Source organism: Pantherophis guttatus, chromosome 1 (genome assembly GCF_059756535.1).
Source record: "Pantherophis guttatus breed Tessera chromosome 1, ASM5975653v1, whole genome shotgun sequence".
Lineage (NCBI taxonomy): Eukaryota > Metazoa > Chordata > Lepidosauria > Squamata > Colubridae > Pantherophis > Pantherophis guttatus.
This window is the reverse complement of record NC_142063.1, coordinates 307,647,547-307,670,101: the sequence shown is the minus strand read 5'-3', so window position 1 is coordinate 307,670,101 and position 22,555 is coordinate 307,647,547. Positions and strand designations below refer to the sequence as shown.

Sequence of the window (22,555 nt, the reverse complement as noted above, 5' to 3'; positions counted from 1 at the left end):
CAATATAACTAATCCCTTAGTTTCTTTTTCCACCCTTTGTATGTCATTTCAAGTCACTTGAAAGAATCTTGGATTTCCTATTTGCCAGAGAGTTGGATTTCCAATTGATGTTAGGTAATTGAAACACATTACCACAGTTGTATGTTTCATAGATGCATTACGGCCATCTGATCTGTGATGATTTCATCTATATCTTTGGCTAATTGGGTGATCTATAGTACACATTTACAACAGTGTCAATGTTTCTTTTTCCTTAATATTCACCCAGACATTTATGGCAGGGTATTCATTCTTGGTATCACAAATTTCCCTACAGATTATTTTTATTTATGCCATCACCTATCCCCCTTTCCATGGGTCTGATTTTTTTAAACAAATTATATCCTTCCGATACTACATTCAAATTATGAGTTCCATTCCACCAGGTTTCCAAAACATCAACATCATATTTCCCTGCTTGTACTAGAACTCCCTCTTTGTTTTCACTCCCTTTATATTCATGTAAAAGCATCTTGAATCCTTTAGTACTGTCTTACAATTTTATTATACACCTCATGACATTCTTCCCAGGCTTTTGCACAGTTACTCCCAATTTCTTCATCATCCGTTATCCTGAAGACACTAGCCTTTATGTGCCTTTTTTAAGAACAAGTACTTACACTGCCTTTTTCAGGGCTCCATACCAGATCTTGGAAAGAAAGGTTGGAAGGTGTAAGCACGGGTTGAAGGAATGAAGATGCCTGAAACTGATTTCCTACAAAAAAATAGATTTACACATTTAAATTTCCCTTCACCTTTTATGCTTACTGGATACATAGTCTTTGATACTTAAAATTTCCAAATCTGAAGCTATGCTTTTTTTAATTTATGAACTAAATAAACATGGCTTGAATCACAGATAATAGTATTTTTATCAATGAAGCTGAGGTCTAGAACCAAATTATGAGCAGAAACTATCTCAATTACTTAACACATTTAGGTAAATGACATATTTTCAAATGTTTTTATTTCATTCATAGTTTATATTGTAAAATATACACTTTAAAAAACCTTATTTTAATAGGAAGGTAGCATTTAAAATTCTTTAACACAGTTTCTATCACTATTATTCTCCAAAATCTAAAAGAAAATACGGTAATAAATCAATTCAAATAGCATTAAAATCAACAATCTGTGATGCCATTTTGTAATGTCACCGTATTATACAATATTTAATGTTGTCCTTAGAAGCGTCACATCTGATTTAGATTTAGTGGAATAATTTTGTAGAAAATCTACCTTCATCCAAGAGCTGTGCAAGTGTTGAAGGCCGAAATCCAGCAGGCACTGCTCCCATAGTTGTCAGGGCATCTAAGGTATTATTCTGTTCATTTAGACAGAGATATTTTATTGATTAAGGAAAGCCCGTCTGAGTCAGTAGAAAAGGAAAGTTAGCAAAAAAGAACTGTATTTTTCGGACTATAAGACACTCCAAAGTATAAGACGCACCTAGCTTTTGGGGAGGAAAACAAGGGGAAAAAATCTGCCTCTGCCTCCCAGCAATTTACCTCCTTGCAGCAAACAGCAAACAGCCTGGTCAGCTTCATCACAGCCTGATTTAGCACAAGCGGCTGATTGGCGGTTGGATCGGCCTCCCGGAATACTGCCTATCAGCTGTTCCAGGCTGCGGGGATCACCACCACCCATCGCTGCTGCCGCCTATCACTGCCTCTGCACGCCTCATTTTTGGCCTCCACATGTCCCATTTTCGGCCTCTGCACACACCATTTTCGGCCTCCGCATGTCCTGTTTTTGGCCTGTTCCAGGTGGTGGGGATCGCTGCCACTGCCTATCCCCACCTCCTCAAATGAGGTGTTTGTTATCCTCTTCTCATTCCCTTTCCCAAGTAATTAAGGAAGTTGTCCCATTTCATTTTTTTAAACATTTAATGAAATATCTGCTGCTGAAAGTTTCAGCAATACTGTTCCAAAGTCATGTTAGAAATTAAGGTGGCAATTGACTCTGAGTAAATGAAGAAAAGATTGTGCTATGAATATTTATTTCAGTGTAAATATTTTCAGCTTGCTCACTGTGCATTCAACAGTAGGAATAAAAACAGATATTTGCTTTTCAATCAAAATCTTTTGACAAAACAAAGGTGATGCTTCAAATCATTACTGACATATAAATGTAACTCTGCAAAATGCAAACTTACCTCTGTGAGGGCCTTTTTGACAGCACTCCAGTGAGAGTCTGTTCTGCAGACAGTACAAACATAAGAAAAAAGTACAATCATATGTTTATGGGAAATATATAGACAAGCAAATTAGCATTCAAATCAGTCTGCTTTATGGGCCCAATTCAAAAGGCTCAATATGGTATCAAAGCCTTAACAGCTTGGACTCAGAGCCCTTGAAGGAGGACCTAATCATATACAGGTTTATTCCACACATTTAGATCTTCAGTAAGACTCTTTATGTAAGTCCCACCATGAATACATTTAAAATCAAGAACTAATTCTTTTTTTAATGGTAGGTCCCATATTATAGGCAACTTTAGGAATAAGATTGAAGCTATGTTTTTGGATGGTTTTGTTTAGTTTCTTACACATTGCATATAAAATTATTTACAAACTGAGTAAGTTGTCATAATTATATCAACTGATGATGCTGTATGTCTGCATTAAAGTTTGCAGTCTACCTTTTCAGGATATCGACTCCACCTGCTGTTTCATCTGCCACCTCAATGTCCTCATCTGTTTCCTCTTCACTTGGCTCTTCTTCCTTGTCTTTTGCCTGTCACAAGAAGTACGCTGATCAGCCAAACTGCATCCTTATTTTTGTAATTAAAGGGATATTCTGACAACATGAGGCAGAGCAATAGCCTCACGAGCCTTATATTCTTCATTGAAAATAATACTCCATCATGAATAGCAGAAGTTTCTAATGGACAAAGTGGGAAGAAGTACTTTTCACAAGTTCCCCACATGTCTAAAGCCCATCACACTACTTTCCAAACTGTTTAGAGAGTTTAGATTTATCTCTGATAAATCAAGAATAGATAACTGGTTGCTGCCTGACAACCTAACTAAAGAAGTTTTTCATCTTCATCATCACTATTTCCTTTTGTATCTAAAGAAGTAAATGAATCACTTGCCCACTCAAAAATTAACATCTAGATGGCAGTACCCTATTATCACTTGTAAAAATCTGCATCTCTCTATTACTGTGTGGTGATAATGGTTGATTTAGAACTGATAAGATGGTGTTTATTTATTTAACCTAGCCTAAGGTTCTTAGAACAGTGCTCAGGCTATAAATATTTGTATAAATAACTACTATAGGTGAACAATCCATGCAATTTTCAGAAAATGTTTGTAAAAGGACTGGTTGCAGAGATACTAGCACTGTCTTTCTTCCATATAGGCATGTACAATCAAACAGGTAAGACTCAAATATAGGCTAGTTTTATTTCTATATAAAAATATAGGCTTTACTGCAGGCTATGGAAAAATATTTCACTTTTACTTTTATACAGTGCAATGCTATCAGTCTGCCATCTTACAAAAGAGCACAGGTATCAACAATAATTAGAACAGTTAAAACTGAGCAGAAAGGGAAAAAGCATACCAACCGTAAGATAGGTTTTAGGCACAAGGCCTTTCTCCCCTTTTGAATTTTTAGCCAACCACCAACCATCAGGCTTTTTCTCAATAATAAGAAGAACTTCTTCTTTCTTCAATAATGAAAACAGAGAAAGTAAAAGTGGGTAAGTATATTAACACTGAAAATGTTTGATTAGTCCAATACAGTGCACAGAATAGATGGTGTATGTTTTAATGTTTGTTTAGCATCAAATGTGATCATTATTCTTATTTTACCAACTGTACAAAATGTTACTGAAGATGCCAGACGGAGGCATAAAAAGAAAGTCAAATGGTTTTGCAGATATTGTAAACAAACAGAAAATCAAAAAGTTAATTTGAAATCTAAAAATGTTCCATTCAGCTTGATACAAATTATTTTTTTTAAAAAATGAACATTTCAAATGAACATTGGTAGATTTATATCACTGTACTTATATAAACCTGTTGTTCCACTTGGCCCCTCTGCTACAATCTAAAACATACTTTAGATAATGCCTACAACTCAGGTCAAAGTTATATAGGTAAAGATGGGTTGGTCTCAATTCTCATGCCACCTTAAATGGTATGCGGCACAGATAACAACAAAGAAGACAGGCAGTAGAGGCAAACAAGTGGAACTAGTAAACTCAAGAAATATTAGATTTTACTTGCTTTAAATGTCAAATCCCCTTCTTGCTGTGCAGCAAAATCACCAAGAGCGATGAATTCTGTATTAAATGAACCGTCTAGTTTACTTTCATCATCATCCTCATCATCCTCATCATTCTCGCTATCTTGCTCTTCTTCATCATCATCATCATTTTGGGTACTTTCTCCTTCCTCATTTTCTGTCTCTTCATTTTTCTGCTGTTCCTCTGGGCTGCCATTCTTTTTTAAATTCCTAACAACAAAGAAATAAAAACAAGAAATAACTGATGTTTTGAAAATCACTTATTTTAATCAGTCCTTGGTTTGACTAATATGTAGCTTGAATTGGCAGTAAACATATATAGGAAATAAACAATGCTTCTCATTTTTTAGAAAAAAACAGGCTATACTTTAAATGTCCTAAGTAAAACTGATTTATTGAACATAATTTTATCTTATTCTTCTTAAAAATACTGAATGCATTATGAAGATCATGAAAAATATAGTTTAAAAATATAACATTTAAACAAGAAATTTAAATGTAATATTCTTAAAGTATATACATCAAAAATAATACAACATTTAGAAAATAAACTAAATGAAGCGAGCAATCCAAAAGAAAATAGGCATATCTTTTCCCTATTCCTGAAAACTATAACATCTGGCATTAACTGAGGTTAGGCAGCTTCCACAAAAGGGAAGCAGATATCAAAAAGAAATGCACAATGCATTTAAATTTCTATATTGTCATATATCTTAATTTTATGTTATAGGAAAGAAGATATCTATATTTGAAATGCATGCTGCATTTGCTTCCAGTCTTGGTAAGAAACATTTATACTGGTTCTGAAACATGTCTATGCTTAAATTTAAGCAAACTTGTGATAGTTCGCTATAACAAAAAATTAAATCTCTTAAATTTACCTACATGCTAGAGTCTTTGACTACATTGTTCTGATTAAGGACTGTAGCAAGTTTTTCCAGTTGCTGAGAAAGCTCAAACAATTGTTTTTCTTCTTCTTCTTTTCTCTGATTATAATTTCCTACTGGTGCAGGCTCATCTGACTGTGAGATAAAAACACAAACACATCAGAATTTTGAGAAAATCCATATGTATTAATATTTACCAAGTTTTATCATCTTAGTTTATATTTATATCTTGTCATTTCTCTGGAAGCTCAAAGTAATATATACATGAAATTTTCCCTTTATTTTAGTCTCAGAGCACCAATCCAATGAGATAGAAGGATCAAAAACATCCATGTGAGTGCCATGGTCAAGAGGGGAATTAAATTTGAGTTTTTCCAGTGTTAACCTCTGCATGATACTGGCTTCCAAGTCACAGATGTGCTGACATGTAATTAGTTATTACATGTAAACATTCACATGGTTGTTTATGCTGAAAAAGAACACATTTGTTCTTGTGTAGATTATTAGTATTATTTCTATTTTAAAAACAGATTTAATTTAGAATAACAGAAATTCAGAAAGCTATATATACTGGAACATGGAAAAAAATAGCTTCTAATTTCGTTATTACTTTAACAAACAATATCTTGGAATCTTCCCTCTCTTATATTTGGATATGTATTTTGCCTCTTTGGAAAAGATAAGGTATTCAATGCTGTGATATCTACAAAGATCAAAATCATGAAAGTCATGGTATTCCCTGTAATACTTTATAGAAGCAAAAGCTGAACATTGAAGGATGGTAGGACGTTTTGAATTTTGGTGCTGAAGAAAACACCTAGAATTCTGTGGACAGCCAAAAAAATCAAACAATTAGATAATTGAACAAATCAACTCAGAGTTCTCACTTGAGGCACAAATGACCAGGCTCAAATTAACCTACTTTGTACACATTATGTGAAGATCTATCTCACTACAAAAGGCTCTAATGCTGAAAAAGATGAAATTAAATAGAAGATGACCAGCAGCAAGATGGATTCATCCATCTAGATTCAGTTACAGTGGCACTGAGTGCATCATTGGGAGACTTAAAGAACAGGTTAGAGATAGATTGCCATGAAGAAAGTATATGTGTGGTTAGCAGGAGTCAAAAATCATTTGTTGTACATAATCAACCAATCAACTATAGCCCTAAATATTTACTTTCTTTAAGTTCTGAAGAGTTAAGGTATTTTCATCCACAGATTTCTTCAGTTCCAAACATCTATAAACAGAAAAAAAAAATCCATATTTTATATGCTGTCTACCAACCATCAAATATGCTGATCCTAAAATATTACAAATAATATTGTGCTTAAATTTAATAAACAACTTAATATACTAAGGTGAGCAGGTATGTTAATAGCATATTGCCACAATCACATTTTTTTTGTATACACATACCCCTGGAGAAGGAATAATATTGATATTAAAGTTTGTTACATTTGTCTGGTTGAAGAATAATTAAATGCTTCAGTTGCTCATTCTCCTATAGGATCTCCTGCAGGTGAACAACAAAAATCTACTTAACCAAAGTACAGTAACCAAAGGTGAAGCAAAGCCACTAGATACATTCTGGGTGCTATCATTTTTGCAAAGAATACTTTTTGGTTTTCATCTTATATAGAAAAAAATCATTCTTAAATAAAAAATATACCTCTGGAAACATGTACTGTAGATAAATACTAACAAGTATAGAGGGGAGAGGGCATTTGCTTTACGGTTTTTATCATTCTGAAATATAAGCCACCTGAATTCTTCGGAGTAACTAGCATACAAATTCATGAACAAATAATCCTGACTATTCTGTAAATTGGCCTTGAATCTACTTTCATAGTGAAAGCAATATAAAATATTTTAAAAATTAATGATAAAATATAGTAGTTAAAGTGAACCAACTCACCGCAGGAGGAATGGCACATACTGAATGCTAACATTCAAATATAATACATTTGAATGTGAAAAATCATGATATTAAACACTGCACGTTAATCCACTGATACTCCATTGAAGAACAGTTCCAAATATTTATATTAATGAACAATTCAATATACAATTAGTTTTTATTTGATTTGATTGTGTGCTGTAATGAGACTAGACAAATAACATTGCAGGACCTCTCATCTTTGAAGTAAAATACATGTAGAAATGAGTCTTATTTTTTATAAATTTTCTTTTAAATAAAGAAGTTTAAGTCTCAACTATTTTTAACTCACCTGTTTAATTTCTTTACATTTTAAGTGCCATATAAAATGTTACATTTGCTTCTATCAGAAGATTACTGTAGTTAAAATGTACATTACCTCTCACTAAGGCTTTTCCTTTTTTCAGAATCCAGAGCCTTCACTGTTTTGCTTTCTTGAAGCAAAGTTTCCACCTGAAATATTTTATAATTAAGACATGATTTGTTGAATAAAAGCAGTTGCACAGCCTTATATATTTAAGACTTGTACCTATATTGTATTTAGGATAAAAATCAATACTCCAAAACAAGTTTCCCATATTCTCTAATATTCACACATATACACACATCATCTGCCCAATATTAATAATATTCACCAGTCCAATTACACTCTTAACTTCCCCTTTATTACAAACAAGTAACTTCAGAGTAGGGAAATTCACTAAATAGAAATCATACATACTTATCTAAATCCCATTAAATTCTGTGCACATGTAAATTTTACTATAGTGCCCTCTGCTGGACCTTGCTACTTTAATCAGTCTGAATCACTTGGTCTAATTTATGTGAGATTCAACTGTTGCACTAAGTTAAAGTTAACTAGGATGTCTATATATGTGTAAGAAATACAATATAGAAAAATGCTTATTCTGATATATCATACATATATATTCATCTCATTGTTTCCATTCAGAAAAGGAGTATAAAATATAAAGTACAGCTCAGAGTTGCCTTGAACTGCAAAATGGACAAGATATAAATTTAACAAATAATAAAATAATAAACAAAAGTAATAAAATGCCAAATCTAATGCCCATCAGTTATACCTTTCAATCCTTGTAAACCATCAAGCCTATTTTGCTAAACAAGTCTCATTTTCTTAATCCTTTCAAAACATTGGAACCTTTACTTGCTGTATTCACTAGGTTTCATTTTGTAAATACAAATGAAGTACTGTATATTTTTAAAGTAAAAGATAAACACAATCCTATTAGCTTCTTTTTACAAAAATCCATTCCTGGCCACAGACTACCAACTACTTTTCTGTCAGCATTTTCATATCTTAACATTTCTCCATTCTTCTATATTTCATGAACATTGTACTAAGACTTGTAGATTAATCTACTCGCTCTAGTTTTCTGGCATACATATATAAAGTATAGAGCCCCTTTTTGAGGGAGATGGGCGGTTTAGAAATATGAAGTATGTGTGTTATCATTTACTCAATTTTCCCTACTGAACACAAATTCAATATAAAATTTATTTCACCTATCAGGTTAGCTTTCTCACTGTTGCTGAGAGTTTTGTTGAGAATGTCATTGGGAGAATTGGTTGTCTTTAACAACTTTTTTTTACCAAATAACTCTTACTAAAATGCTTATTTGCAGAGTAGGATTACAACCTAATGGTTCAATCAAGACCATAATATTCTGGATTCTTACTCACTGGGGCGTGCATATACATTCCCCCCCCCCCGCCACTTTAAGATACACACGTGTATCTTCTACATACTTAAACCATAAACTTCAGACTAGTTTTGTAGGGATTTACATATTCAACAATGAAAACGGAGGCATAACATTTGGGGAGCCACGTCAGGTTTGCACTGAAATAAACCCATACATGAGCTTCACAAACTGAGGTTTTGGGGGGATTTTTTTCAACCAACCGCCATCCTCTAGTACTGGGTCACAACCGTAGTGGGATGCATTGGAAATTTTTCTTTTGCAATCCCAGCTGGCTCTCTCCCACTCTCTCCGAGGAAGATAACGGCAAAAGACACTTTTACCTGTTCCCGCAGTTCTCGGCCTCGACGCAACGCGCTCTGCAGAGGGGCCCTTCGGCTCCGACGGCCGGTCATTTGTATAGACATTGCTGAGGTTGCTTTGCGCAGAGGGGCCACGACGGTCGCTAAGGAGACCAACGCTGCGGCGCTTAACGAAAACGTCATCAATCGGCGTTCCAAAGATTCCAAGCACGATTTAGGAGAGAATCGCGCTAACTGCGCTAGGGGTCTCCGCAGGTAGCCAAGCCGAAGGAGAGGGATGTTCCCGAATAAAGGGAACGTCTGGGGGTGGGGGGGCTCCCAATTTGGCTCTGCTGTAGTAGCAAAAGGAACAGGCGATAAAATACCATTGTTGATTATGTTTCTCATAATTTGATGGTTTTAAGAATTCTTACAGCCCCATCCAATTAGAAGCCAAGAATACGAGAAATACGAATATGAGTTTACGGTCGGTTTTGTTAAATATATGCCTGGTAGTTCACATCCTCCAATTTTATTCTCTAAATCTCCTTCTAGAATCTATTCTAGAGTGAACTTGAACCCGATTCTCTGGAATTCTAGCCCAGTACTTACTCCAAACCCATGTCTTCTACTCTATGAGACGCTCACTTGGGCAGGATAAACAGCAATTACATATCCAATAAATGTATACCCCAGCTTTTTCTTGAATGCTCAAGGTGCCTAACAATAAATTGAAACTGAAGTTTTAACTATTATAAACTTGATAAAATAAACAATATCATTGTTTCATTGAAACAACCATTGTTTCAACAAACATCCCAGAACGAAGGTTCACCAAATCGAATATATGAAGAGTTAGGTTATCTTTTTGCCACCAGATTGAATGAGTACTGTACAGTAAGCATCTATCAGGTTGGATTTTTACCTTACTTATTAAAAAAATACTGGTAATAAGAAAAATTTCAGTATGAGTCCATTGGTACATGGACTCTAATGGCTGTACTAGAAAATCAGTCTGTAAGAATTTATAGTGAAGGATTCATCATGTACTGCATCTCAACCCCCATACATAAATACCATTTCTAGTCCTTTGTTTGTTTATATAGTTGATTAGGCAGATTTCATATATCATACCAAAATAAATAATTCAGATTTAAAATCACATTCAATATAGGTTTTAGTTTACACATTGCTCTAGGCTTAAATATGATTTATAAATAAGTTAAATGTAGCTTGACATAATACAGTAAGACCACAGAAAACAAACTACATTATGGTTCAGCGTGTGAATCAGGCCAGTAAATTTAGGATTAACCTTTAATGTTTATAAGTGGTAATTCACATATTAAGATATAAAATTATGTTTGTCTTCAATTTCACAGCCAAAATAAAGAACTTAAAAAAAAACTAACACAGAATATATTGCATTGCACTTATTTATTTTCTAATTAAACTTTGTTAGGAAGATCCAATTCATAAAACATCCTTAAGTTATTAGTTGTCCAAGTAGGGAATGTTAAGCTGTTCATACAGACAAGTTTCAAGAGACAGATGACTTCTTTCTGCAGATGCTAAACTTTTTTGTAAATATCAGTCCCATGAAATGAGATGGCAATTTCATAGATATCTTCAAACCATGTTTATGCAGTAGGATTTTTAAAAGAAGTCCATTAATATACATCAAATATGGAAACTTGATTGTAGTTCTTTTTGAGGCATTTATATTCAGCTGTTGACAGGTGAAAAAAAATGAAAATCAGTTCCATATAACTTTTAAAGTTTTCTCAAAATGTAAAATATAAAACAAAAAAGAATACAAGTTAAAATATATAGCAAAGGATGTAATTTTAGTAGTTGGGAACAGCATTAAGAAAACCAGGCACAATTCCATCCACTGAGAAGTTTGTTGATTTTGGTACAACTGTCAATTGAAACATTGCGGAAACCCTGACAAAATGTCTATATATACAGTATTTAGAGAAACAAATCCCTGAATTTAAAAATCAGCATATTTTCAATAAAAAACTAACAAAAAATAAGTTTTGTTTAATTAAAAATAGGCCTGCAATATGTTCAGCTGCTCTGAAAGAAACTGTATGACTGTAACCCAGTAAACAAGGTTGAAACTTGTAACCCCAAAATAATTTCAACCACTTGTGAAAAAAACCATGAATTTCCAGACTGTTGTTAAACTTTTGCAAAATGAGTAGTTTGAGGTAACTATTCTCTCTTCCCAAAGCTCTCCCAGAACAAGTAGCATCCAATAAGCAAAAATTATACAGAAACAGGTCTTCTCTGCCTAAATTAATAATAGCCAATAATGGCTCTGCGACTAGTATTAAAACACAAAAACCCATCAAGGAAAAGGATACAAATTGAAACATTAATTAAGGCTTTGTACCTTTATTTAGATACAAAGAATCATAAAAGTTATTTGGTTATTTTTTTAAAAAAGCAAAGTAAAACAGCAAAAATTAAGCGTGTTGGCTATTTGGCCTATTTCTCTTGATAACCAGCTTTGAAACGCAGGGATCACACCGCTTGAACTTTTCATCGCCCCGGCCTAGGGCAAATGAGCATTTTGGCCTAAAAGAGCGCTGCCAGTCACCGTGACCCTCTCCCGGTCACTATTCTTGGGCTATTGCGGCGGCTTCCTCACCGCTTCACGCGAGTTCCAACTTATTCTGCGTGGCTGCTAGCTGGTCCTGCAGCCGCCGCTTCCGCCACTTGAGGTAATACCTCCGCGCTCTGTTCGCCTGCCATCCCACCACCACTCCCGAAGCGAAGGCTAGTAACACCGCTAGCTTGACCGAGCGATCCGACAAGGGCTCCGAGCTCAGCGCCATTGTCATTCGCCTTCAATCTGATATGGCGCCCACTAGAGGACAGTCTGCTTTTATCTCCTCCTGGCGCCGAATGAAAAAAAAGGAGTTAAGAATGTTCTCGGCGCAGCAACTAGCGACTATTAGGCTGCAGTTATCCTATCGAAATCCATGAGGTTTCCCTTTGAGTAAGCAAAACTACTGCATACGGCAACACGTCGCTTTAGATCGGTGTTTTTCAAACTTGGCAATTTAAAGATGTGTGGACTTCAACTCCCAGAGTTCTCCAGTTAGCATGCTGGTTAACGAATTCTGGGAGTTGAAGTCCACACATCCTTAATCTTGTTAAATTTGAAAAGCACCAAGTTAAATATAGCATGATCTTTCAGCATATTGTAGCTTGAAATGTGAAATCAAATAGTGATTTATAAACCACAATTTGATAAAGGATAGGCATTGCTCTTTGGTGCCAACTATAAGTTCTCTGTCTCATCCCTCGTAATTTTTTTTCAAAATAAGTATTACATTATATTAGAAATTAGCCGCTTGTAAAACAAAGTACCAGCCTCCAGCCTATTTATTTATAAAAATACTTTCAAATTCAAACCTATAATAAAAATTCCTCTGTGATGATAGAAAAAAACCTGGAGGCTAGTTGGGGCATTTGGGACTGACTGTGGCAGCTATCTTGTGAATAAACAAATCACAATATATTATATTGCAATTATATTATGAATAAGCCCCTATATACTTTCAAAGCCCCAAATATATCCATAGTTCAAAACAGTTACTGCCTGACTCATTATTTTATGTGAATCCAGTATTTGGGATTCGTCAACAAACCAGAGTTTATTCATCATAGCTTAGCAATGCCTCAAAAAAGGAATTTGAAGATTGATTAAATGGGCCAATTAAGTTTGTTGGAATTTATATCTGAGAAAACATGTAGAAGTTGCATCACTTTGTAGTAAGAATGTATTGGTATAAAAATTGAGGTCAACTTTTCTTGATTTCATGAACATGTTTTTGCAATTTATTTGCAACAATATAGAACTCTTTGCTTTCTTCTGGAATATCTTTTAAACTTTCCAGTGTAACCTATGACTCTATTTTTCTCTGATACTTCCACCACCAAATATTAACCCAAACCTACCCTACTAACAAGATCAACCTGGTGCTGTTATCTTTTAAACTATGAACCTGATCCTGTTTGAGTTGTGTTTAACATAACTGCAGTGAGTGTAAACTATAAAAAAAAATGAATTTTTTTTCTAAAGCAGATCTGAAAAGTATTGAAACTGTTTCAGCCAGATGCAACGTACTTTCAGTGAAAAAACTCTCCAAAAGCATAAGACTTTACTGAAAACTTTTTCATATACTTGTAATCTTCTAGAACAGGGTTATCAAACTCACAGTGTCACAGCGGTGTCATGTGACAGATTGTGACTTTTTCCCCCTTCCACGCCAGCACGTGACACATCCAGCCTGCAGGCTGCAAGTTTGACACCCCTGTTCTAGAAGATGAAGTTTTGTTAATTAGAGATTGGAATTGCTTCTACAGTCAGAGCTGTTTTATACTGCGGACATGTGCACCCTTTTTCTATAAATTGTTATGACTACCAACTTTCCTCAGACTGATAACAGGCAGATGTTTTGGGTCAGTATAACATTCCTAGATAGACCCAAGTTGGCTAGATCATTCAAACTGGCTATGCTCACTATGACTAGATATTTCTTTTGCCCTAAATCTTATTTGCAGTATTATAGATAAATCTAATCCTATACAATTTACTTTAATTTGATAGAAATCCTGAATACACAAATAGACTAAGTCCAGATTTTGAGTCCTCATTGAGCTTAGAGACTAGGCAAACATATTTTGCCTAATGTGTTGTGCAAATCCAATCCATATGGCTAGTTTATGGTTTAATGTGACATGCAAACTCAGAAAATTAGATTTATAATTTATTATGGCTAAATAGGCCCTGTAGCCACAGCTGATCAATTTTTCTAAAAGTTTTGGAGTGCTGAGATACTTGGCCTCATCTTGCAATAATATTGTTTTTCTCTCTACCACAATAGATATAACTTAGCTACATGCATTTTAAAAGTAATTATTATTCATTTTTAGCTTTCAACCCTATAATTCATAGATCAGTTAAATAAGATCAGGAACAATCTACAGTAATCGGAGAGGGGGGGGTCTACTGTTTTTAAATATAACTAAGTAAACAGTTTCATACTATTCCTATGTTCCTACTATATTATATATATTATATATATACTATATTCCTACTCTCCTATGTTCTGACCTCATGTGGATAAAATGCTTCCTCAGCATTCCCAAAGTACTCCATGGAGAATTAACATTAACATACTTTTCAAGTCAAACTTCCTTTTTTGAGAAAGCCAAGTCCCACCAATGGCAAAGAAATAAAACAAGATGGGGAACAGCAGCCAAGCACTAACTACAACCTCCAAAAACTGCTAACTCTGCAGCTATCTTGTCTAGCTATGTCTTTGAGAACACCCAACCACCTATACATGTAAGGAAGCTATAAATGTATATGGGGTTTTTTTTTTTAAAAAAAAAAAGCAAGACAAACATTGCTGTTCTGAAATAATTTCCTGGGATAACCATGTAGATCTCACATTTAAGAAAACTACATATGTGAGGTTAACAAAAGCAAATTCTAATATTTCTGCCCCTGTATACATAACACCAATTTTGCTCACTTGCTGTTAGAGATGGCATAGACATTAATAGGAAAATATTAAATAACAAGTTCCAGAAAATATAAAGGTAAATTCAGTGGTGAAATCCAATTTTTTTTACTACTGGTTTTGTGGGCATGGTTTGGTGGGCGTGGCAAGGGAAGGATACTGCAAAATCTCCATTCCCATCTCACTCCAGGGGAAGGACATTGCAAAATCTCCATTCCCACCCCACTCTGGGGCCAGCCAGAGGTGGTATTTGCTGATTCTCCAAACTACTCAAAATTTCCGCTACTGGTTCTCCGAACTGCTCAAAATTTCCGCTACCAGTTCTCCAGAATCTGTCAGAACCTGCTGGATTTCATCCCTGAGTAAATTCATAGCAGTTTGAGGGAATCTTGAAACCTAAAGATCAGTAGTAAAAACGATTACTTCTCATAATGATGGAATTGTACAGTACTTGCTTATTCTTTGGCATATGAGTAGGTTACTTTGCATTAGATGTCTTTCACGTGCCTTGTTTGCTGGTGTGGCACCACATTTGATCAAATGTTATTGTTTGCAAACAAAATAAATACTGGTTGTTTTTCCTTCTTGTGTCTGGTTAATTGGAGGTGTTGGACAATGAACATTTGGAAATTGTTATTTCTGTGACACTGCACATTAAAATATACCTAGTTGCTTAGTTTAAGATATTTGAAGAAAAGACTGCCTACCTTCTCTTCCCCAAGGTCCTACGCTTGCTCTCTAATGCATGTTCAGTGCAAAGCTGAAACATGTTAACCATATTAATGTAGCTCTACATGCATGGATTTGAACTGCATACAATCTAAGTACCAGAATGAATGAGGAATTGAGAGGCTGAGAGAGGACAGAGTGGCTATTTTTTCTAATAAATGCAAGCATGAGTTTACAAAAATTTGGAGACCAAGTTAGTGCCAGATATTCCTGGCAAAATAATGTCCTTCAGGTAACAAAGAAGTAGAAGCAATTGACCACAAAAAGACTGTCTATATCAGGGTTGTGCATGGGGGGAAGGAGGGATCAAAAAAGTAAAGATGACAGCCTCATCCCCATCATCAAAGCCACACCCCTTTTCCTTTTAAAATAAGGGCAGGAGTTCAGTCAAGAAACACTGATTGCCCTCTTGGTTTTTTTAAACTCCCTGCCAGATATTGCTGCCTTACAGAATTATCTTTGCTTTTCATACTTGTACACAGACATGTAGGACAGAGTGTGTCTCAATTATCTCTTCACATACACAACATAATACACATTCAGGCCTTTTGTTCTGATGCTATCCATGCTTTTCACAGTACTGAATACTATTTTCATTCTTGTGTGTAGATAAAAAGATGTACCTTTTTAAACATGGTGTTTTTCATCTCTACTTTTCATCTCTCTGCCTATCACTTCTTCAAAGAGAATATATTGGTAAATTGCTCTAAGTCTTTGCTGCAGCCTTGGAAAGAGAAATCAGGGTCAGTCCCATCAGCTCTACTGAGAAGGCAGCTCTTTTACCAGAGGAATAGACTAAAGGAGAACCAGCAGCAAAGTGTTCAGCAACTTTTGACTCCTCTTCTTCTTTAAAGTATTCCCATCTGATTATCACAAGGAAATTGTACAAAGCCTTAGCTACTGAGTTTGTTTTATCTCTTGTTGTTTCCAATCCTTTCTCCTTTTCTGTCACATCATTTAGATTAATTATATCAAATGACATAAAAGCAAAGACAGCCTTATTACAGGATTTTGCAAGCCTTTTAAAGAACTTTTTTAATCTGAAGACTGAATTAAAGGTAAAATAACTCATAACATTTTCGCTGAAGCTACCTAGAGTCACTTTTCAGTGTAAAATGGGCAGCATATAAATTTAATAAATAAGTTCTTCCTGATAGCTAGTTCCTAGTAGATGATATTCTCTCTTAATTTTTTTTTGAAAATAACAAAATTGTTTGTTTTCTGACAATTGCCTTTCAATACATACTATTTGTAAGTCGATGCAAGAATATTTTCCTTTAAGTGGTAGGATGCTCAAACTAGGAGATAAATTATTCATATTTGAATAATTAACATTCATTTTTAAAAGATCTCACACTGAGCCTCTGGGCAATGGTACGCACAATTATGTACAGTATTACAGGATACACAAACTGAGAATGTTGCTATAATGCAGCATCTAGCTTGTTAAAAACAAATACATGCATATATTCCCAGTAGCTAGTCGTCATCCCTTTATCCTGCAACCAACTTCTGTAGTTGCTCTCAGGCAATCTTTTATGCCATTAATGGCTCCATATTAAGTAGAAATTCAATAGGTAATGCTAAATCCCTTTCACATCTATGGAAAGAAAAATTGCAAACTCTGCATTTCAATCATGATTGGTTCTTGGATACAAGGGAAATGAAGCAATTTGAAAAGAAATACAGAAAGGCTGCCGTCATTGATTAGCATAATTCATGCTAAATACTACAGTTCCTCTTTCTAGCCCTTTTAAAATAGAAGACATCTGAAATGTAATGTGTGGCCTTTTGCCAAGTATGCCTGTGCTGTATATCCATCTCTTTAAAACACAATATAACTTATTTGTTCTTGGTTTAACTCTAATGCAAAAACACTCATGATGGTTTGTAACTATTTATGGCTGCTTACTACCATGTAAACATAGATTACATTAGTTTATTCAAACAATTCTTTTAAATCCTGGTTTAATGCAATAAGCAAAACAAACAGACTAAATAGCTAAAGTGGGGGATATTGCCTGCAAAATTTGTCTGTTGCTTTTCCAAAGTACAGTGGGGCAAAAAAGTATTTAGTCAGCCACCAATTGTGCAAGTTCTCCCACTTAAAAAGATGAGAGAGGCCTGTAATTGACATCATAGGTAGACCTCAACTATGAGAGACAAAATGAGAAAACAAATCCAACAATCACATTGTCTGATTTGGAAAGAATTTATTTGCAAATTATGGTGGAAAATAAGTATTTGGTCAATATCAAAAATTCATCTCAATACTTTGTTATATATCCTTTGTTGGCAATGACAGAGGTCAGACGTTTTCTGTAAGTCTTCATAAGGTTGGCACACACTGTTGCTGATATGTTGGCCCATTCCTCCATGCAGATCTCTTCTAGAGCAGTGATGTTTTGGGGCTGTCACTGGACAACACGGACTTTCAACTCCTCCCAAAGGTTTTTTATGGGGTTGAGATCCGGAGACTGGCTAGACCACTCCAGGACCTTGAAATGCTTCTTACGAAGCCACTCCTTCATTGCCCGGGCGGTGTGTTTGGGATCATTGTCATGCTGAAAGACCCAGCCACGTTTCATCTTCAATGCCCTTGCTGATGGAAGGAGGTTTGCACTCAAAATCTCACGATACATGGCCCCATTCATTCTTTCCTGTATACAGATCAGTCGTCCTGGTCCCTTTGCAGAGAAACAGCCCCAAAGCATGATGTTGCCACCCCCATGCTTCACAGTAGGTATGGTGTTCTTTGGATGCAACTCAGCATTCTCTCCTCCAAACACGACGAGTTGTGTTTCTACCAAACAGTTCTACTTTGGTTTCATCTGACCATATGACATTCTCCCAATCCTCTTCTGGATCATCCAAATGCTCTCTAGCAAACTTCAGATGGGCCCGGACATGTACTGGCTTAAGCAGGGGGACACGTCTGGCACTGCAGGATCTGAGTCCCTGGCGACGTAGTGTGTTACTGATGGTAGCCTTTGTTATGTTGGTCCCAGCGCTCTGCAAGTCATTCACTAGGTCCCCCCCGTGTGGTTCTGGGATTTTTGCTCACCGTCCTTGTGATCATTTTGACCCCATGGGGTGAGATCTTGCGTGGAGCCCTAGATCTAGGGAGATTATCAGTGGTCTTGTATGTCTTCCATTTTCTAATTATTGCTCCCACAGTTGATTTCTTCACACCAAGCTGCTTGCCTATTGCAGATTCAGTCTTCCCAGCCTGGTGCAGGTCTACAATTTTGTTTCTGGTGTCCTTCAACAGCTCTTTGGTCTTCACCATAGTGGAGTTTGGAGTGTGACTGTTTGAGGTTGTGGACAGGTGTCTTTTATACTGATAACAAGTTCAAACAGGTGCCATTAATACAGGTAATGAGTGGAGGACAGAGGAGCCTCTTAAAGAAGAAGTTACAGGTCTGTGAAAGCCAGAAATCTTGCTTGTTTGTAGGTGACCAAATACTTATTTTCCACCATAATTTGCAAATAAATTCTTTCCAAATCAGACAATGTGATTGTCTGGATTTGTTTTCTCATTTTGTCTCTCATAGTTGATGTCTACCTATGATGTCAATTACAGGCCTCTCTCATCTTTTTAAGTGGGAGAACTTGCACAATTGGTGGCTGACTAAATACTTTTTTGCCCCACTGTATGTCACCTAGGCAAACCACTAACTATCCAGCAGAAGCCACAACATTATCACACAAATGACACAAATTTGTGTGATGACATAACAACAAGTCACTATCTCTACTGAGAGTATTGATGCTGCTCCCACTTTTGAGATCAGAATGCTGATGAATGGATCTCTTGAGCTGATCCAACAGAACTATCCTGCAAAGGAGTTTTACTGTAATGCCATAAAAATAAAAAGCAAGAGCAAAAAGCAAAACTTGACACTTTTTTTCATTTGCATGAAGAACTTCATCCTTTCATATTCTAGGAATGATCTTTAATTTATTTTTAAATTATTTATTTTAATAAGATCTTCTGATCTTAAATAAATTGAGCTTAATATTGGAAACACTGACTGGAAATTAGGAGAATTGATATCCATATAACTGAAAGGCTGCAGCTTGTGGAAAGCTGTCCACTGTTACACATTGAAACCTACAACCACAATTTTTTTTAAAAAAAATGTACATAAAAATCTGTTCAATTGCCTACAGAGATTTGGCACTTCTTTTTTTTTCACTTCCCTTTATCAAATTCCCTTACAGTCCACACTCCCCAAAAGCCGTTCTATGTGATCCGCTCTATTATCTCAACCTCATGATACAATTTCTGGTCCCCTCAGAGACCTTTTAACGATTTTGGTGAAAGGCACATTGGCTTCAGGAGCAGGGGCGCTCCAGTGTGGTTTATAAGACACGAAGTCTGGAATCAGTGGACCCCACTGGCGTTTTTTCAGAGTAGTTGACTACTCGGCAACTTTTATTCTGGAGAAAAGTCACCCACACTCAATGACAGCCATGATACGACGAAAAACTATCTTAATCGGCGCGCGCCAAGGCTCCAGTCGCCTGATACAACGAGTATCTGGTTTGGAGCAGAAACGTTCGCCTTAGGGCTGACTGACACGAGCGTCCGCGAGTTGCACGGAGTACAACACCCCCTCAGCCGCGCTCTCCTTTACCCCCCCATCCCGTTCCCCATCCACAAGCGGCGAGCTGTTTCCGCCGTCCCGAGTCACGTGCGCCCGGGGATTAAAGCGCCTCGGCCAGGCTACTCCGCGATGGAGCCTTCGGGTCGAAGTCGATCAGGGATCCCTCCAACTCAGGCGACGGCGCTGCCGTCCGCTGCCTTGCCGTCGGGGAGGCCGGGCGCGGCCCCGCCTAAAGCAGCCATGGGCGACTCCGCGAAGGAGGAGGAGGAGGTAGCCCCCGTCACGGGGTGGTCGGCCGGGGAGGGGCGCATCTTTGAGGGGCTGCAGCTTCCGCGTTGCTCGGGTACCCCGACTTTAGGCCGAAGGCTCCTGTCGCCCCTTCCTTCCCCACCGCAGGGGTTGTGCTATTTCCCCCTCTCTAAATGCCTTGTAAACTACTTTCCCTCTACTACACGTTAATAGCGTCCCTTTTGCGCGGAGAAACAAACGGGAGGTTGCGTAGCGCAGTTACTTTGGCATCCCCCGGGCGCCTTTGAAGAGGACTCGCACTTGGGATGGGGCTTGCTTGCCGGTTGCCGCCCATCCTCCGTTTCAGATGTCAGGCGAGCAAAACTATCTTTTGTTCGTCGGTGGTGCCTCGAAAAGTTTGTCCTTACGGGCGAATAAACCGAGTGCGTGTGTGTGTGTGTGTGAATGGGAGACGGCATCTGTTTTGGATTGGCGGGCTCCGTTGTTGCTCTGTGTCTCTATACTACTTTTCTGCAACCGCGCTAGAGTTCAACAAGCTGAAGGAGACATTTGCTACGCATTCCTTGGCTCGTTTTGCCTCAAGTTAGAGACACTGCCGGAGCCTTTGGTTGGGTGGGGCGAATATTGTAAAAGAAACGCTGAAAGCGAGGGTCCTGGCCAAGCGGCCTCTTATTTTGTACCGTCCGGTTGTTTTGTCTTTGAGCCCATCTATCTCAGCCAGTTTAGGAATGATGGGAACTGAGGTCTGGCATAGGTAAAGAAAGCTAAATGCCTTAGAACAGTGGTAGGCAAACTTGGCTCTTTCACACCCTGTGGACTTCAACTCCCAGAATTCCTAAGACAGCTTGGCTGTTTTAGGAATTCTGGGAGTTGAAGTCCACAGGGTGTGAAAGAGCCAAGTTTGCCTACCGCTGCCTTAGAAGAGGGAGTGTGAAAAAGCTTGTGCCTTTTCTCACACTCCCCTGTTCTAAAGCATTGTAACAGACCCTGCCCCATCATAGGCTTCCAGGGATGTGTGGGATCCAATCTGGATCAGTTACCAGAACCAGAGGTTTAATCTTCTGAGCTTTCGGACTCATGCTGGAGCGCATCCTCAGGGAACTTCTCTCTCACCAGAATGTGTCTACCAAAATGTATGTGTCCCAGGATGTGTGAGACACATTCTGGAAGAGAGAAATTCCCTGAGGGCTCCAGCATGAGTCCAAAAACTCAGAAGACTAAACTTCTGGTCCCAGTGACCTATCCCGGTTTGATCCTGCAACATTATCCTGGGACACATATATTCGCCTTCATTCCAGGGGTATGTACTGTGGATTGAAGATGGACAAAGAGGAAGGACATCTCTGATCAATTCAAAAACACCCATAGCCTTATGTATTTTGACTGGTTGAAATGAGTTGCTGGCTTTTTCCTCCCCTGTAAGCCAACATAGCTACTATTGATTTTATTTTTTTTTACTTAAAAATACTTGAAATGTCTTTTGTTATTTTGCTGGTTGTTGCAAATGTCCTAATTGAAAGCAGAAGCTGCCCTAAAGGCCAAGAATGCCTTCTCCATCACAGGAATCTTCATTCTGTAATAAACTGGATTTTGTCAAAAGCTTCTTCGGAAATTTGATTTGTTCACATCACAGAAAATAACTTTCTTTTCCAGATTCCCTTTTTTTTAAAGTGTGTGATCTTACTTTTCCAAGCCATAAAATGGCAAATAGGCATTCGACTACACTTAATCACAGGAACAGCTGGATCTCAATCTGCACATGGCCTTTGCTGATGAGACTGGTGTGATTCTTTTGTCCTAGGCATTTGCTTGAGCAAGTGAATGGGATGCACTATTTCATGTTGCAGATGGGATGCTATGATCTGTCATTCACACAGTATTGTAAGCTTTATCCTCTATCTCAAGTTCTCAGATAATTCTTTGTGATAGCCCTTTAGGTATCTCCAGAATGTTATATACCCTCTGGTTGCCCTATCTCAAAACTAACCACGCAGAGTTTTTCTATATCACCTTTCAGGACTTGGTTTTTCAGTCCGTTGCACATTCTCATTGCCTTTCTCTGAACCTTGTGTTTTTATGTCGTTTTAAAGAGTGGAATTCAGATGCAATTCTTAAAGTCTGATTCAACCAACTCATATAAAATTCTGTAATTGGAAACTATACTTTTCTTGATAGAGCCAAAACCCAATTGCATTTGGCTTTTTTCCACATTGTTATACAGGCCATTTGAAGCTCCATACATATGGATATTTACATCACTTTTCAAGACTGTTTAATCAATTGTAACTAGGG

General features: G+C 37.0%; 3 protein-coding genes across 3 annotated transcripts in view; 1 reads left to right on the top strand and 2 right to left on the bottom strand.

Moving 5' to 3' along the window:
- NPHP1 (nephrocystin 1) overlaps positions 1 to 10,724 on the bottom strand; it is a 29,294-nt gene extending 18,570 nt beyond the window's left edge. The window contains exons 1-10 of the mRNA XM_034427518.3: positions 9,172 to 10,724; positions 7,504 to 7,577; positions 6,365 to 6,425; positions 5,181 to 5,317; positions 4,277 to 4,505; positions 3,613 to 3,714; positions 2,680 to 2,774; positions 2,195 to 2,237; positions 1,279 to 1,363; positions 660 to 754 (exon numbers count right to left, since the gene is read on the bottom strand). Of these exons, the coding sequence (XP_034283409.2) occupies positions 660 to 754; positions 1,279 to 1,363; positions 2,195 to 2,237; positions 2,680 to 2,774; positions 3,613 to 3,714; positions 4,277 to 4,505; positions 5,181 to 5,317; positions 6,365 to 6,425; positions 7,504 to 7,577; positions 9,172 to 9,537 (1,287 nt within the window). The 5' untranslated portion in view covers positions 9,538 to 10,724. The remainder of the gene's footprint in view (positions 1 to 659; positions 755 to 1,278; positions 1,364 to 2,194; positions 2,238 to 2,679; positions 2,775 to 3,612; positions 3,715 to 4,276; positions 4,506 to 5,180; positions 5,318 to 6,364; positions 6,426 to 7,503; positions 7,578 to 9,171) is intronic.
- Positions 10,725 to 11,792: 1,068 nt separating this feature from the next.
- MTLN (mitoregulin) lies at positions 11,793 to 11,981 on the bottom strand. The gene has a single exon (XM_060692551.2). It carries the CDS (start codon positions 11,979 to 11,981, stop codon positions 11,793 to 11,795), a length of 189 nt encoding a protein of 62 aa, XP_060548534.1.
- A 4,617-nt stretch (positions 11,982 to 16,598) lies between these two features.
- Positions 16,599 to 22,555, top strand: part of LOC117671572 (two pore calcium channel protein 1-like) — a 31,186-nt gene continuing 25,229 nt past the window's right edge. Inside the window, exon 1 of the mRNA XM_034427520.3 lies at positions 16,599 to 20,284. Coding sequence (XP_034283411.2) covers positions 20,144 to 20,284 — 141 coding nt within the window. The 5' untranslated portion in view covers positions 16,599 to 20,143. The remainder of the gene's footprint in view (positions 20,285 to 22,555) is intronic.